Below are 13,131 nucleotides of genomic sequence, written 5' to 3' on the forward strand. Positions count from 1 at the left end.
ACCTTTCCCTAGGGAATAGAGTCTATCTGACCTCTTTCCCAAGAGAACAACTCGGGAAGTGGGATGAAGGAGGAGGAATCCCAGTGGAGAAACTTGACAAATGCTACCTCAGCCAGTGAATCAAGGTCAACAGGCAATAGCTAGAAGTCAGCTGGCAGGATGTATCCTAGAGAGCACGTGGTGAAAAACATCACTTTCTCTCTGTGCTCTTTTGAGATTTCTGCAGTGGGCTCTCTGACACATCTCCCAATTGTCAAGGTTATCAGAAGGAAGGAAAGTCTGAGAAAAAGAAAAAGCCGCCACCAGGAAGTGAAAGGGGAAGGATAACTAGACTAGATCAATATAATGTGGGATCCTGGGTGAGGAGGATGACATGAGGTAAAACCTAGGGATGTTTAATAATAATATCAATACTGGTTCAATAACTGTAACAAGCATACTATATTAAAGCAAAAATTTGTTAAAATGGAAATTGGTGTAGGGTATATGCACACCCTTTATGCATTCTGTCTGGAGTTTCTGTAAATCACAAATCTTTGTGAGAAACAAACAAATGGGGGAATTGGTATAGGGTATATGGGCACTCTATGCATTCTGTTGGGAATTTCTGTAAGTCACAAATCTTGGGGGATCATGTGGTGTACTGGGAGTCAAACCTAGGTCAGCCATGTGCAAGGCAAGTGCCCTACCTGCTGTACTATGGCTCCAGCCCTGGCCCCAAACAGTTTCATACTAAACTACTGAGATTCTCAGGAAGATGTAGGGAAATCTAATCTACATACATTTAGAAATAGGTTACCAAAGGGGCAACATATGACATTGGCTACAATAAGATGATGTTTTCTGAAGATGATCCAGAAGGTAGTCCTAGCTGTGTGTGTGCTGTTTTTGTTGAGATGCAAGGTATAATTTTATTAAGTATGTAGAAGCGTACTACACAAATAAAATTAACACTTCTGATTTAACTTCCAGTTTACAGAAAAGCCAGTTTACGGAAAAGTTTACAGAGAGCCCGGCAAGCTACCGAGAGTATTCGATATGCCAGACACAGTAACAACAAAGTCTCCAATGGAGATGTTACTGGGCCCGCTCGAGCAAATTGAAGATCAACGGGAGGGCCTTTACTTTACTTTACAGAAAATACAAGGGTAGAAGAATAAGTTAAATGAACCAAGAGGAAATAATCAAAGAGACTGAGATGAGGCCAGTCCTAGACACTTAAAGTCAGTGCTGGGATGCAGGCATAACTTGAGGGGTTGTGCACTCCCCCAACACCACGTGGGCCCCTCAAAACCAGTTCCTACGCACTGCCAGGTATGTGTCCTAGAACAAATGAAGCCAGTGCTGCGCAATGAAATGTGTTGGTGAGGAAGCAGAGGATCTAACACTTGGATACTACGCAGAATGTAAAATGGAAGAGTTACCTTGGAAAGCCACTTAGCAGTTTCTCACAAAGTTCAATTAAGTGCCATATTATGGCAGCCATTCTGCCTCCCCAATAGAGATGACATATATCCCAAAGAAATCTGTGTGTGAGTGTATGTAATGGCTACACACCATTAAAGCTGTAGAAATGCAATATAGTATTTTATGCCAAGGCACAGTCCATGGCAATGAAGCAAACTACTAGGATATGACACAAGGATAAATCAGAGAAAAATGACATGATGTGAAGGAGGCCAGACATGGAAAAAAAAAACCCCAGCGTGTAATTCTAAGATTATGAAATTTCTATAAGGGGTTGGTTTATTGGGATGGAAAGAAGCTCCAGGACTGTCTAGTTCTGAAGTTGGCGTGGAAAGGCACCATAAATGGGTATGAGAGAACTTTCTGGAGGAAATGTTCCAGAAGTAGATAATATGGTAAGTGCACAGTTACATACATTTACTCTCAATTACTGAACTGTGATTTCCAAGTGGTGAACTTTATAGTAAGTCAGTGTATTTGTTTGCTAGGGCATACAAAGTACCATAGCGCTGGCCTAAATAGAGAATAATTTCACCACTATTCTGGAGTTAGGGTCTAAGAATCAGTGACTGGAGTGGTTAGCTTCTTTTCCTTGGATGTTAAAAGGTTGCCTTTACATCTTCACATGGCTGTGTGTGTGTGTGTGTGTGTGTGTGTGTGTGTGTTTCCAATTGCCTTTTCTTTAAAGGACATCATTCATAGGAATAACCTCATTTTAAATTAATCACATCTTCAAGCTCCTATCTATAAATAGTCACATTTTGATGTACTGGAGTTATAAAACCAACAAACTGTGATAGTCATACAAAGACAAGTATGTATGGTATCATTTAATATGTGGAATCTGAAAAGTCAAATTCACAGAAACAGAGAGTACAGCAGTATTTACCAGGGGACAGGGATGGGGAGATCAGGGTGGTATTAGCTAAAATGTGCTGGCTTCTAGTTTTAGTGAAAGCTTGGATTAATGCAGAGCAGGGTTACTGCAGCTTACACTGTATACCTAAACATTGTTGAATAGATTTTAAATGTTCTTATAATAAAAATGGTAATAATGTGATGAGGCAAAGGTCTCAGCTAACACTACAAAGGGATTATTTTGCTATATACAAGCGAATGGAATCAATACGTTGTACATATTAATCACTAAAATGCTAAGTCAATTATATCTAAATAAAGCTGAAAAAAGACACCATAATGTCTAACTACCATATTTCTATGAGAGGAGCTAAAACCCTGATTGACTCTACGACACAGTATTCCCAAAGTTTCTTTCTTTCCCAGAATAATTCATAACCTTATGGAATTGAAGACAGGACCCATTCTCAAGCCAGACAAATGCCCGATGGGCTGTCTGAGCTCTGTGGGCACCTGCAGTTCCCTCCTGCGGAGCAGCTCCAGGAAACCAGGAAAAGTGACCTTGGAACTGTTTTGGCCAATGAGGGACAGAACTGGAACTTTGGGATTCCACACCCACCATCCCTGGGTGGGCAGTTCATCCCATCTTTGTGAGAGGGCAGACTGGGCTTTGGCAGGCTGAGGGCAGCTGGATGACGAGCATTTTGAGAGCGGAAGTCTTGCTGGTAGGCACAGAAATGAGAGGGAACGAATGCGAGGCAATGCAGGCAGAGAGCCCTTTCAGCATTTCTAACCAGTTGGCCATTCTATTGACCTTTACTATAAATACTGTTAAATCTTCTTAATCTTGATGCTGTTACACATTACTGATACTGCCACTGATGGTGATGATAAAGGGGGAAGCAACTATGAATATACACCTGTCAAAATGAAAAAAGGGACGTGGTTTGGGAAAATAATTTCAGTTCAAAGAATTCTTTAACTACTTACTGAATTTATATCATGTACCTGATTGAGCTCTACTTAAGAGAAATAAAATGCATATCACAGTTTATTCTTCTTGGGCTCCACATGTTTACTGCAGGGTTGTTAGACGATAAGACTGTCACCAGTCATTGCAGACTAAATAAATACTAAATGAACTACTAAGAATGTCTTAGAATATCATTTCCTCTCTATTGAAATGGAAAAAAGGGGGGGTAAGGACAGAAAGAGTAGGAGAGAGAAAGAAAGAGAAAGGAGAGAAAAAGAGGAGAGAGGGAGAAAGAGAGGAGAGAAAAGGAGAGGGGAAGAGGGGAGAGATGAGAGAGAGAGAGAGAATAGAGAGGATAGAGAGAGGCACGTATAGTTGAGTTAAATCACAACCTTAATCAGGACAAAGAGTTTGCAGGGATGCTACAAATCACTTAGTGAAAGGACCTATTCTCTTTTGCAGAGATCAAAGGAATTTATAACACTCCTTATAAATCCCATTATTGGATAAAAAACAGAACTCCCCCACTAAGAACTAGCAGAGAAAGATCACCAACACAGGAAAAGGCCCACTAATCCAGTAGAATACCTCTGAAGAGTCAGAAGTTACTTGTAAAGCAGATGAAGAGAAATTTAACTCTTATACTGGGATTCAAGGATACATCCACCAAATTTCATATTTTAAGAAATCATTACAGAACACAAAACCTTATGGAGACAGAACAACTGAGGAGAGTCAGAGACCACACAACCAGCAGTTATGTGTGTATAAACATGGGTAAACAGAACTTCTAGAAATAGCACATATTTTACACTTTAAGGAGAGGTGATGTTTTCATAAGCCAATTCTCTACAATTTTCTACCTGAGTGTATGAAAATAAAGAAGCAGCTCTATCCTAGGTCACCACATTTAAGTGGAGAGTTGGACAGAGACAGAGAAAGGTCACTGCAAATAGAGAAAGAATGCCTAGTGCTTATATATGAATTTTTAAAAATGCCTTCATTAATCTATAGAAAGCTTTCGATTATCCATATGGAAAACATTTGTACAAACTATTCAACTGGCCCAGAACTTCAATAATTTGTGGGTTTCCCGAGACTACTGACTCACATACGGACGGTGAATGAGCAGCAGGGTAGGAACCCTGGAGAAGCAGAGACACTCACGTTATATAGAGGGATCGTCTTCATCACCTTATACTGCTTAGTGGGGTCCATTTTATACAGGTGACGATCAGTGACAAAAATCGCTCTGTCTTCCACCTTACTAAACCGATTCACCTGTAAGAAAACAAACCAACACATGACCATGGATTATCAACAAGGAAATCAAATTGTCTTTAAGAAAGTAAGAGTAAAAGGCAGTAGGCAGCCCCCGGTCGAACTCTTTAATAGATGTACTATGGATGAGCACTCTAGGCAATGTAGATAAAAAATAAATAACAATGTTCTGATTTGTGGAACTTTGAAACTTCAATTTTACAATGCTGAGAGAATAAAAACACAAGAATTAAAGGATTAAAAACACATCACCTAGATAATCTAAAGACAATCCACAAATCAGGGTTTTTAAAAAAAATTTTGTAAATCATATCAATAAAAAAAGCTGTACCTGGAATATATGCAGTACCTAAGTATATAACTCAACGATAAATGCAAAAACCCAACTGAAATGGGTAGAGAATGTGCAGATGGCCAATAAGCGCATGGAAAGATACCAAACATCGCTGGCTGAGAGGGAAGTATAAATCAGAAGTGTAACAAGACACCACTTCATGGGCCCAGAGGAATAGTGAAGGGGCTCAGAGCACCTTCATTGCAAGAATACAACCACAAGTTCAAATCTCCAGTGTTCCACATGCACCAGTATAAACCATCGTCAGTTACTACATTAAAAGATGACCAATATTTTCCCTGAACTATCTCATACTTAAGACTCAATATGAGGGGCTGGAGTGATAGCACAGTGGGTAGGGCATTTGCCTTGCACACGACCAACCTGGGTTTGATTCCCAGCATCTCATATGGTCCCCTGAGCACCGCCAGGAGTGCAGAGGAAGGAGTAACCCCTGTGCATTGCCAGGTGTGACCCAAAAAAGAAAAAAAATCAATATGAGATGGCTCAAAGGACTGAAGCACATGTGTTGTGTGCAGGAGGCTTGGGTTCCATCCCTGGCAATGTGTGGTCCACTGAGCACTGCCAAGTGTGACCCCATGCTCAAATCAACATATATATGCACATATATATCTCATACATGTACATGCATGTAGGAAACATATTAATGTTGAAATCAGAGGACAGAGGGGTGTGTGTGTGTGTGTGTGTGTGTGTGTTGTTTGTGTGTACAGCAGGAGATACTGGATGACGTGTTAGTGTCAAGCAGTGGATATATCATTGCTTTTTACTTGGAAAGAAAGGGAAGAAAATGGAATGAGGTTTATGAACACCAAGAAGTTAAATTACATATAGGTGTTATTTTAATCTTCTTATTACTAAAACTACATCTCTCTTCTGAAAAGGTAAAACTTTTCATTTAATAACTTTTCATTTAATAACTGGAAAGTCTTAATAAATTTAAGTACAAATTGACCTGCAATTTTTAGACCATACATATTTGTGATGAAGAAAAATTTTTTGTTAAAACTGTTGTGTAGGCACCATGTTTTTTTTTTTTAATTCAAAGTTGATGCTATGTTTGGGGAAAGAGGTTGATTTTACTTATTAATTGTGTGGTAATTAAGCTACTGACTAGAGTCTCACTAATCTAGCTCTAATTAATGCAGCCAATATACAAGGTTATACAAGTCATCTTCAAATTGGTAGTACATTAAAAAAATGGTCTTTTTAGAAAATAGCTACAAATAAAACTTATTAATAAATTTACTTGATAACAAATGAAAAATGTCATGTACAGGTTTGATTCTTTTTTTCCAACCAAATTAATTTTCTTAAGTTTCAAACTAGGCTTTAATTGTATTTTTCCCAAAATCTTGCCAAATTTTACAAAATCATGCTAATAAACAGGTATTAGAAACTGAGTTCTTAGTCATTGCACATATGCATACATGCACATATATACACCCCTCTGTCAATGTGGGAATGCACCACATTTATACATTCTCTTCCAGATTGTTTTTGGAGGCTATTACATTATAAACCCATCAAAGATTTTTAATTATTTAAATGTTGAAGTTTAATGTTTTAGTGTAGGATAAGTTAAGTCTAAACTTTATATATTATTATTAGTTAGTTTCCATTTTATATATTATTAAAGTCTTTACTTTAGATATTATTATATATATTGTTATATATATTACTATTTTAATATATAGCACTCTGTTTAATTTAAAAAATTTTTTTTAATTTAAATATTGAAAGAGATCAACAAGTTGCAGAAACACTTCTGGACCCTACTTAGGATTTTAGACCCTGCGCCAGGCTGAGTCATCAGGGACACCCCAGAGGGGGCTGAGGGTGAGCCCATCACCCACCCAAACAGAACCCTGCAGATGAAAATCTCCACACTCCATTATCACCGCCATGCTCTTGGCTAGACTCCACCTCTTGGGACGAACCTCATCCAGATATTGATCTGTTGGAAAAACTCAGGTATGAGGGTTTTGAGAGTGAAATCTCCAGGCTCTCCAGAGTCAGGGATGGGCTACCTCCCCCCATTTCTCTGTTCTTCTGGAACCCTTGGCAGTCAAAGGCCCATGAATTGCCTCTGGTGCCAAATAAGTTCATTAACTACCATGATCCAGAGACTCATAAATAAATCTCAAAAGACTTGCAGAGATGCATCTGGACTCCCTGCCAGGCCTGAGTCATTAGGAACACCCAAGTCACTATCCAGTTAAAAATTTAACTCCAGCTTTATCACCCCATTCAAAACTTTTGAACTCCTGAAGTGTGCAGCCACAGTCATGGCCATGTGATCTGTCAAACTCTTCACCACTGATAAACAGGAATAGTACACCACACTAGATGGGATGTAAAATAGAAGGAAACCAATCTCAATTAACAAAATATAAACACACAAGGCTTAACCTGTAACAACATGTTAGTAATCTCTCATACAAGAGATTAACGGCTCCATGGTGAGATACAACAATCTTCACATATTCTCTCCTAAAGAAACTATTTTGATATTTATTTTGATAACAACCAATATAAGATAAATTTTTTAGGGCCTGCTATAGGTGCAGGCTTGATGGGTGGTTGGGAAAAATGGAAATAATGGTAGTGGGAAGGTGCAAAGGTGGTGGAATTGGTGTTGGAATTTTTTTTAACAATTTTTATTTTTATTTATTGGCTTTTTGGGTCACACCCAGCAATGCACAGGGGTCACTCCTGGCTTTGTACTCAGGAATTACTCCTGGTGGTGCTCAGGGGACCATATGGGATGCTGGGACTCAAACCTGGGTTGGTCGTGTGTGAGGCAAACGCCCTACCCGCTGTACTATTGCTGCAGCCCTGTGTTAGAATATTGAATGTAATAAATTATCATGAAAAACTTCATAAAATTAATTAAAATATTTTTATTTAAGTAAAGAATAGTGATTTACGGAGCTATTAATAGCTGAGTTTTAGACACACATAATGTTCTAGTCCCAATCCTACTGCCAGTGTCAATTTCTTTCCATCAGTATTCCCAAGTCCCCTCCCACCTCTCCAGCCTTCCATCTTGACCTTTTGTTTTAAAAAAAAAAAAACAATCTTGGGGGTGTGGTGCCGCCAGCAGGTCAATCTGTACCTGTGAGGCGAGTGCATCAGCAGCCTCATGGCGCCTTCAGACTTACAGATACCCCAAAATTGCTGCTGTGCCTTTGGCCAGACCCCAAAAACTTGAGGCAAAGTTTACCAAGAAAGTAAATGGCCGAAAGTTAGGTATGTGGGAAACATACCCACAAACTACCTCCGGCTCAGCTATATAATTGGAGGCAAGGCCTCTTTGGTTCCTGATTGAACTGCTTAATGGCCATGATCCCAGAGACTCAGAAACGAATCTTGGAACCCAGTGGCTTTAGGTAGAAATGTGTTTGGCCTCTGCAGTAGGCTACCGGTGCTGGGCCAACCCAGGTGGGAATAGGTTTAGTGCCTTGGCCTGTTCCCCCTGGCGGCCGAGTGGCTGCCATCCTTCTGAGGCCACTGGATAGTCACATTTCGGCCCCCAGTGATGAGACACACAGGGCCTCACGGGGTGGGGGTAGAGCCGGGCTTGTCCTCCCCACCCCAACAAGCCCCCAAGTCATCGCCCATGAATGGCCTCTCTGGCTCCTGATCAAACTGCTTAATGGCCATGATCCCAGAGACTCAGAAACAAATCTCAAAACCCAGTGGCTTTTGGCAGAAATGCATCCGGACCTCACAGTCGCTGGACCACCCCAGGGAGGAAAGGGTGTTGTCCCTCCGCCTGCTCCCTCTTGGCGGCTTGGTGGCCGTCATCCTCCAGAGGCCATTGGACAGTCAGGCTTGGGCCCGCAGTGATGAAACTTGTTGGATCTCACGGGATGGGGGAGGGGGGTAGCCGGGCCTGTCCTCCCCACCCTAACGAGACCCCAAGTCATTGCCCTCGAACGGCCTCTCTGGCTCCTCATCAAGCTGCTTAATGGCCTTGATACCAGAGACAGAAACAAATCTCGAAGCCCAGTGGCTTTTGGCAGAAATGTGTCTGGACCCCGCAGTAGGTTACTGTTGCCAGGCCACCCCAGGGGGGAAAGGGTGCTGTCCCTCCGCCTGTTTCCTTCTGGCGGCTCGGTGGCCGTCATCGTCCAGAGGCCACTGGACAGTCAGGCTTGGGCCCGCAGTGACGAAACTTGTTGGGCCTCACGGGATGGGGTGGAGCCGGGCCTGTCCTCCCCACCCCAACGAGACCCCAAGTCATCGCCCACGAACGGTCTCTCTGGCTCCTCATCAAGCTGCTCAACGGCCATGATCCCAGAGACTCAGAGCAGATCTTGAAACCCAGGGGCTTTTGGCAGAAATCCCTCCAGATTTAAGTGTTAAAATTTCAGAATTTCAAAGCCACATGGCCCTACTGCAGCCACGCGACATCATATGTTATTCACAACCAGCAATAGAACACAAATTGTCTATTGTTGCCTTTTCAGCAGATCTGAGTGTTGGGGTAAAATCTCAAATATTAATGGTGGGTCTGGTGTTGGAATATTGAATGTGATCAAAGTAGAGAGAGAGTAATGTGGAAATCATCTGCCCCACAGGTAGGGGGAGGGTGTGGGATGTGGGTATACTGGGGTTTTTGGTGGTGGAATGTGGGCACTGGTGAAGGTATGGATGTTTCATTGTATGACCGAGACTTAGACCCAAAAGCTTTGTAACTGCTCTCATGGTGATTCAATAAATAAAATTATAAAAAAAAAAAGTAAGGTGGAGTTCATGCACAATTCAATCAGCTAATCAGTGGCTGAGTGAATAGCAGTACTCCTACACAAAAAAAAACCACAATCTGGGCTTGAGCGATAGTACAGTGGGTAGACCTTGCATGCAGCCAATCATGGTTTGATTCCTGGCATTTCATATGGTACTCCTGTGCACTACCAGGAGTAATTCTTGAGTGTAGAGCCAGAAATAACCCCTCAGCACTGCTGGGTGTGGCCCAAAAATTAAAAGAAAGAAAGAAAGAAAGAAAGAAAGAAAGAAAGAAAGAAAGAAAGAGGAAAAAGAGAGAAAATGGTTACTTTTGGTGTTAGAGGGGCTGGCCAGGAAGGGTAGCAGGGAGCTTGAATGGGAATGGAAATGCTCTCCAGCTTAACAGGACTGTGACTTACAGCAGCGTGTGTGCTAGTCTACAGCCACTCAAGTGTCTACTGTATACCTGTATATACACCTCAACACAAAGATGCAGACAAAGCAACGGAAGAACTCAAATACTTATGGTGGGTTTCTTCCTTATTCTGGAGGTAGAATACCCAGAGTGGAAGCTCCGCGGAGACAATGCTATGTCTTGTACCTCAGAGCTCCAGTAGAGAAGTGGGAAATACACAGCATTTCTCTTTGAATCGAACTCATAGTCGGTTGACAAGACTAAATACGTTTTAGGGTTACAACTTCATACTTTAAAAAGATGGTTTTGTTACTTGTTCTGGTTTTGGACCCAAACATCCGGAGGTGCTCAAGGCTCACTCCCGGCTCTGTCCTTAGGGATCACTCCTGGTGGTGATTAGGGGACCACATGGGGTGCCAGGGGTTGAACTCAGGTCAGATGCTTGCAAGGAAAGCTGCCTACCTGCTGGACTATCTCCCCAATACCTTAAAAATATGTTATCTGCACCATACCCATCCCCAGAATCCTTCGTCCCCAGTGCAGGGACCCCTTTGCCCCCCTAACTTCCTTTCCTGCATTTCTTCCCCACGGGGAAACCCCACCTCTGAGTTCACAGTCCAGTGATTTGTTTTCCTGTGCTGTTGGTTGTCCTGCCTTGTTTCTTGGAGTCCCACATCCCATATTCAACTTTCCCCTTCTGACTGACTTTGTTTGCTATGAAATCCAGCATTTGCCTTTCTCCTACTAGCTTACTGAGATCTATCTAGGTTGTCGTAGAAGACAAGATTTCATCTTTCCTCATATCTAAGCAGTAGACCACTGTGTATAGCAGATCTTTATCCACTCATCCTTATTGAGTATTTAGGTTGTTTCCAGATCTTGGATATTATAAATAGCACTGCAATGAACACAGGTATGCAAATTATCTTTTTTTCAACTAGTATTTTTGTGTTCTTTGGACAGGTATCTAGAGGTGAAACCAAGAGATCATAAGATAAGATTATTATTCTTATTATTATCTTCGAAAACTCTTGAGCTAATTCGCCAGCGTGGTTTGGTGCATGCCTCAGGCAACCGCAAGCTAACGTCCGAGCTCGCAAAGCAGTGCAGAGATGCGATCAAGGAAGACCTCAAAGAGAGAAGAGCAGAAAGAAGTATTGGTAGATGCGGCAGAAGCCGGGAAAAGTATTCGTAACGCCCGCCTGTCCTTTGCCAACTATAAGACCAAGATGACTGCCCTCCAACGTCCTGATGGATCCATCACATCCTCCAGAACGGCAATGGAGAAGATTATCCATGACTTCTACTCAAATCTCTTCGATAGCCATGTCCACTTGCCGATGTACCAAATTCCACAGGATGGATATGTCGTTCCCAATGTTCTCCCTTCCGAAATCCGACACGCCATTTCGTCGGTAAAGAAACAAACAGCACCCGGCCCAGACAAGGTCAGACCTGAACACCTGAAGAACCTGCCGTCAGTACTCATCAATACACTGGCTCGGCTCTTCACTCGCTACCTGTCTGAATGCAAGGTTCCGTCCCAATGGAAAACCAGCAGGACCGTACTACTGTTCAAGAAGGAAGACATCCATGACATTGGCAACTATCGCCCAATCTGCCTATTGTCTGTCATCTACAAGTTGTTCACTCGAATCATCCTAAATAGGATTGGCAGAACACTAGATGAAGGACAACCATGCGAGCAAGCCGGGTTCCGCAAAGGATTCAGCACCATAGACCATATCCACACGATAACCAAGTTCATTGAGGTTTCTCGGGAGTTCAAGATGCCGCTCTGTTTAACGTTCATTGATTTAAAGAAGGCCTTTGATTCTGTTGAGATGGAAGCGGTCATTGAAGCCCTAGCCAATCAGGGCATTCAAGCCCAATACATCAGGATCCTCCGTGAGCTGTATTGCGGATTCACTACCAGGATCTCACCATTCTACAAAGAAGTGATCGTTGATGTCAAGAGAGGGGTGCAGCAGGGTGATACCATTTCACCAAAACTCTTCAGTGCCACCCTCGAGAACATCATGCGACGACTGGAATGGGAAGGAATGGGAGTGAAGATAGATGGTCGGCAACTACACCACCTCCGCTTTGCTGATGACATTGTTTTAATAACACCAAACATCAGCCAAGCGGCACAAATGCTGGCCGACTTTGACCGTGAGTGTGGAAAGGTAGGACTACAGCTGAATCTTACGAAGACAATGTTTATGAGAAACAGCCTCGTTCCTGACGCCCCATTCGCTCTCAATGGAACGACCATCTCCGAATGCAACAGCTATGTGTACCTAGGTCGAGAGGTCAACATGACAAATGACCTGGCACCCGAGCTGCGCAGGAGGAAGAGAGCGGCTTGGAACGCCTTCAAGAACGTCGAAGAAATAGCTAAGAGGACGAAGAACCTCCGGCTCCGGGCACATCTCTTTGATTCCAGTGTTCTTCCTGCATTAACATATGCCTCAGAGACCTGGGCCCTACGCAAACAAGATGAGAACGCTATTCAGGTCTCCCAAAGAAGAATAGAAAGAGCTATGCTTGGAATATCACGTTTCACTCAAATGAGAGAGAGAATTCGGAGTTCTGACATCCGTCGACGATCAAGAATCAGGGACGCTATCTCATATGCCAAGGTGTCGAAAATCAGATGGGCTGGTCACGTAATGAGATTTAAAGACAACTGCTGGACTAGAGCTGTTACCGACTGGATTCCACGGGATTTCAAAAGACCGCGTGGCCGCCCACCTTCCAGATGGTCAGACTTCTTCGTCAAGATCATGAACGATCGGTTTGAGGCCCTTCATGTTCCCGGAGCGAACAGATGCCATTGGGCTACACTAGCACGCGACAGGGACAAATGGAGACGTTACTGGCGCCCGCTCGAGCAAATCGACGACTAACGGGAAGTTAAGTGATTAAGTGATTATTATTTACTATCTTGAGAAATCTGTTTTCAATCTTACAGGGTAATTTCCAGAAGTCTTCTTCCCCACACAAGGCAGTGCTGCTGATAAAAACTCAGTGGGGCATGGTGGA

The 13,131-nt window shown here is 42.6% G+C and overlaps 1 protein-coding gene across 1 annotated transcript in view; it reads right to left on the reverse strand.

Moving 5' to 3' along the window:
• The window catches only part of MYO1D (myosin ID), a 392,202-nt gene that overhangs the window by 133,945 nt on the left and 245,126 nt on the right, over positions 1–13,131 (reverse strand). Inside the window, exon 20 of the mRNA XM_056127580.1 lies at positions 4,466–4,579. Coding sequence (XP_055983555.1) covers positions 4,466–4,579 — 114 coding nt within the window. The remainder of the gene's footprint in view (positions 1–4,465; positions 4,580–13,131) is intronic.

Source organism: Sorex fumeus, unplaced genomic scaffold (genome assembly GCF_029834395.1).
Source record: "Sorex fumeus unplaced genomic scaffold, SorFum_2.1 ptg000063l, whole genome shotgun sequence".
Classification (NCBI taxonomy): domain Eukaryota; kingdom Metazoa; phylum Chordata; class Mammalia; order Eulipotyphla; family Soricidae; genus Sorex; species Sorex fumeus.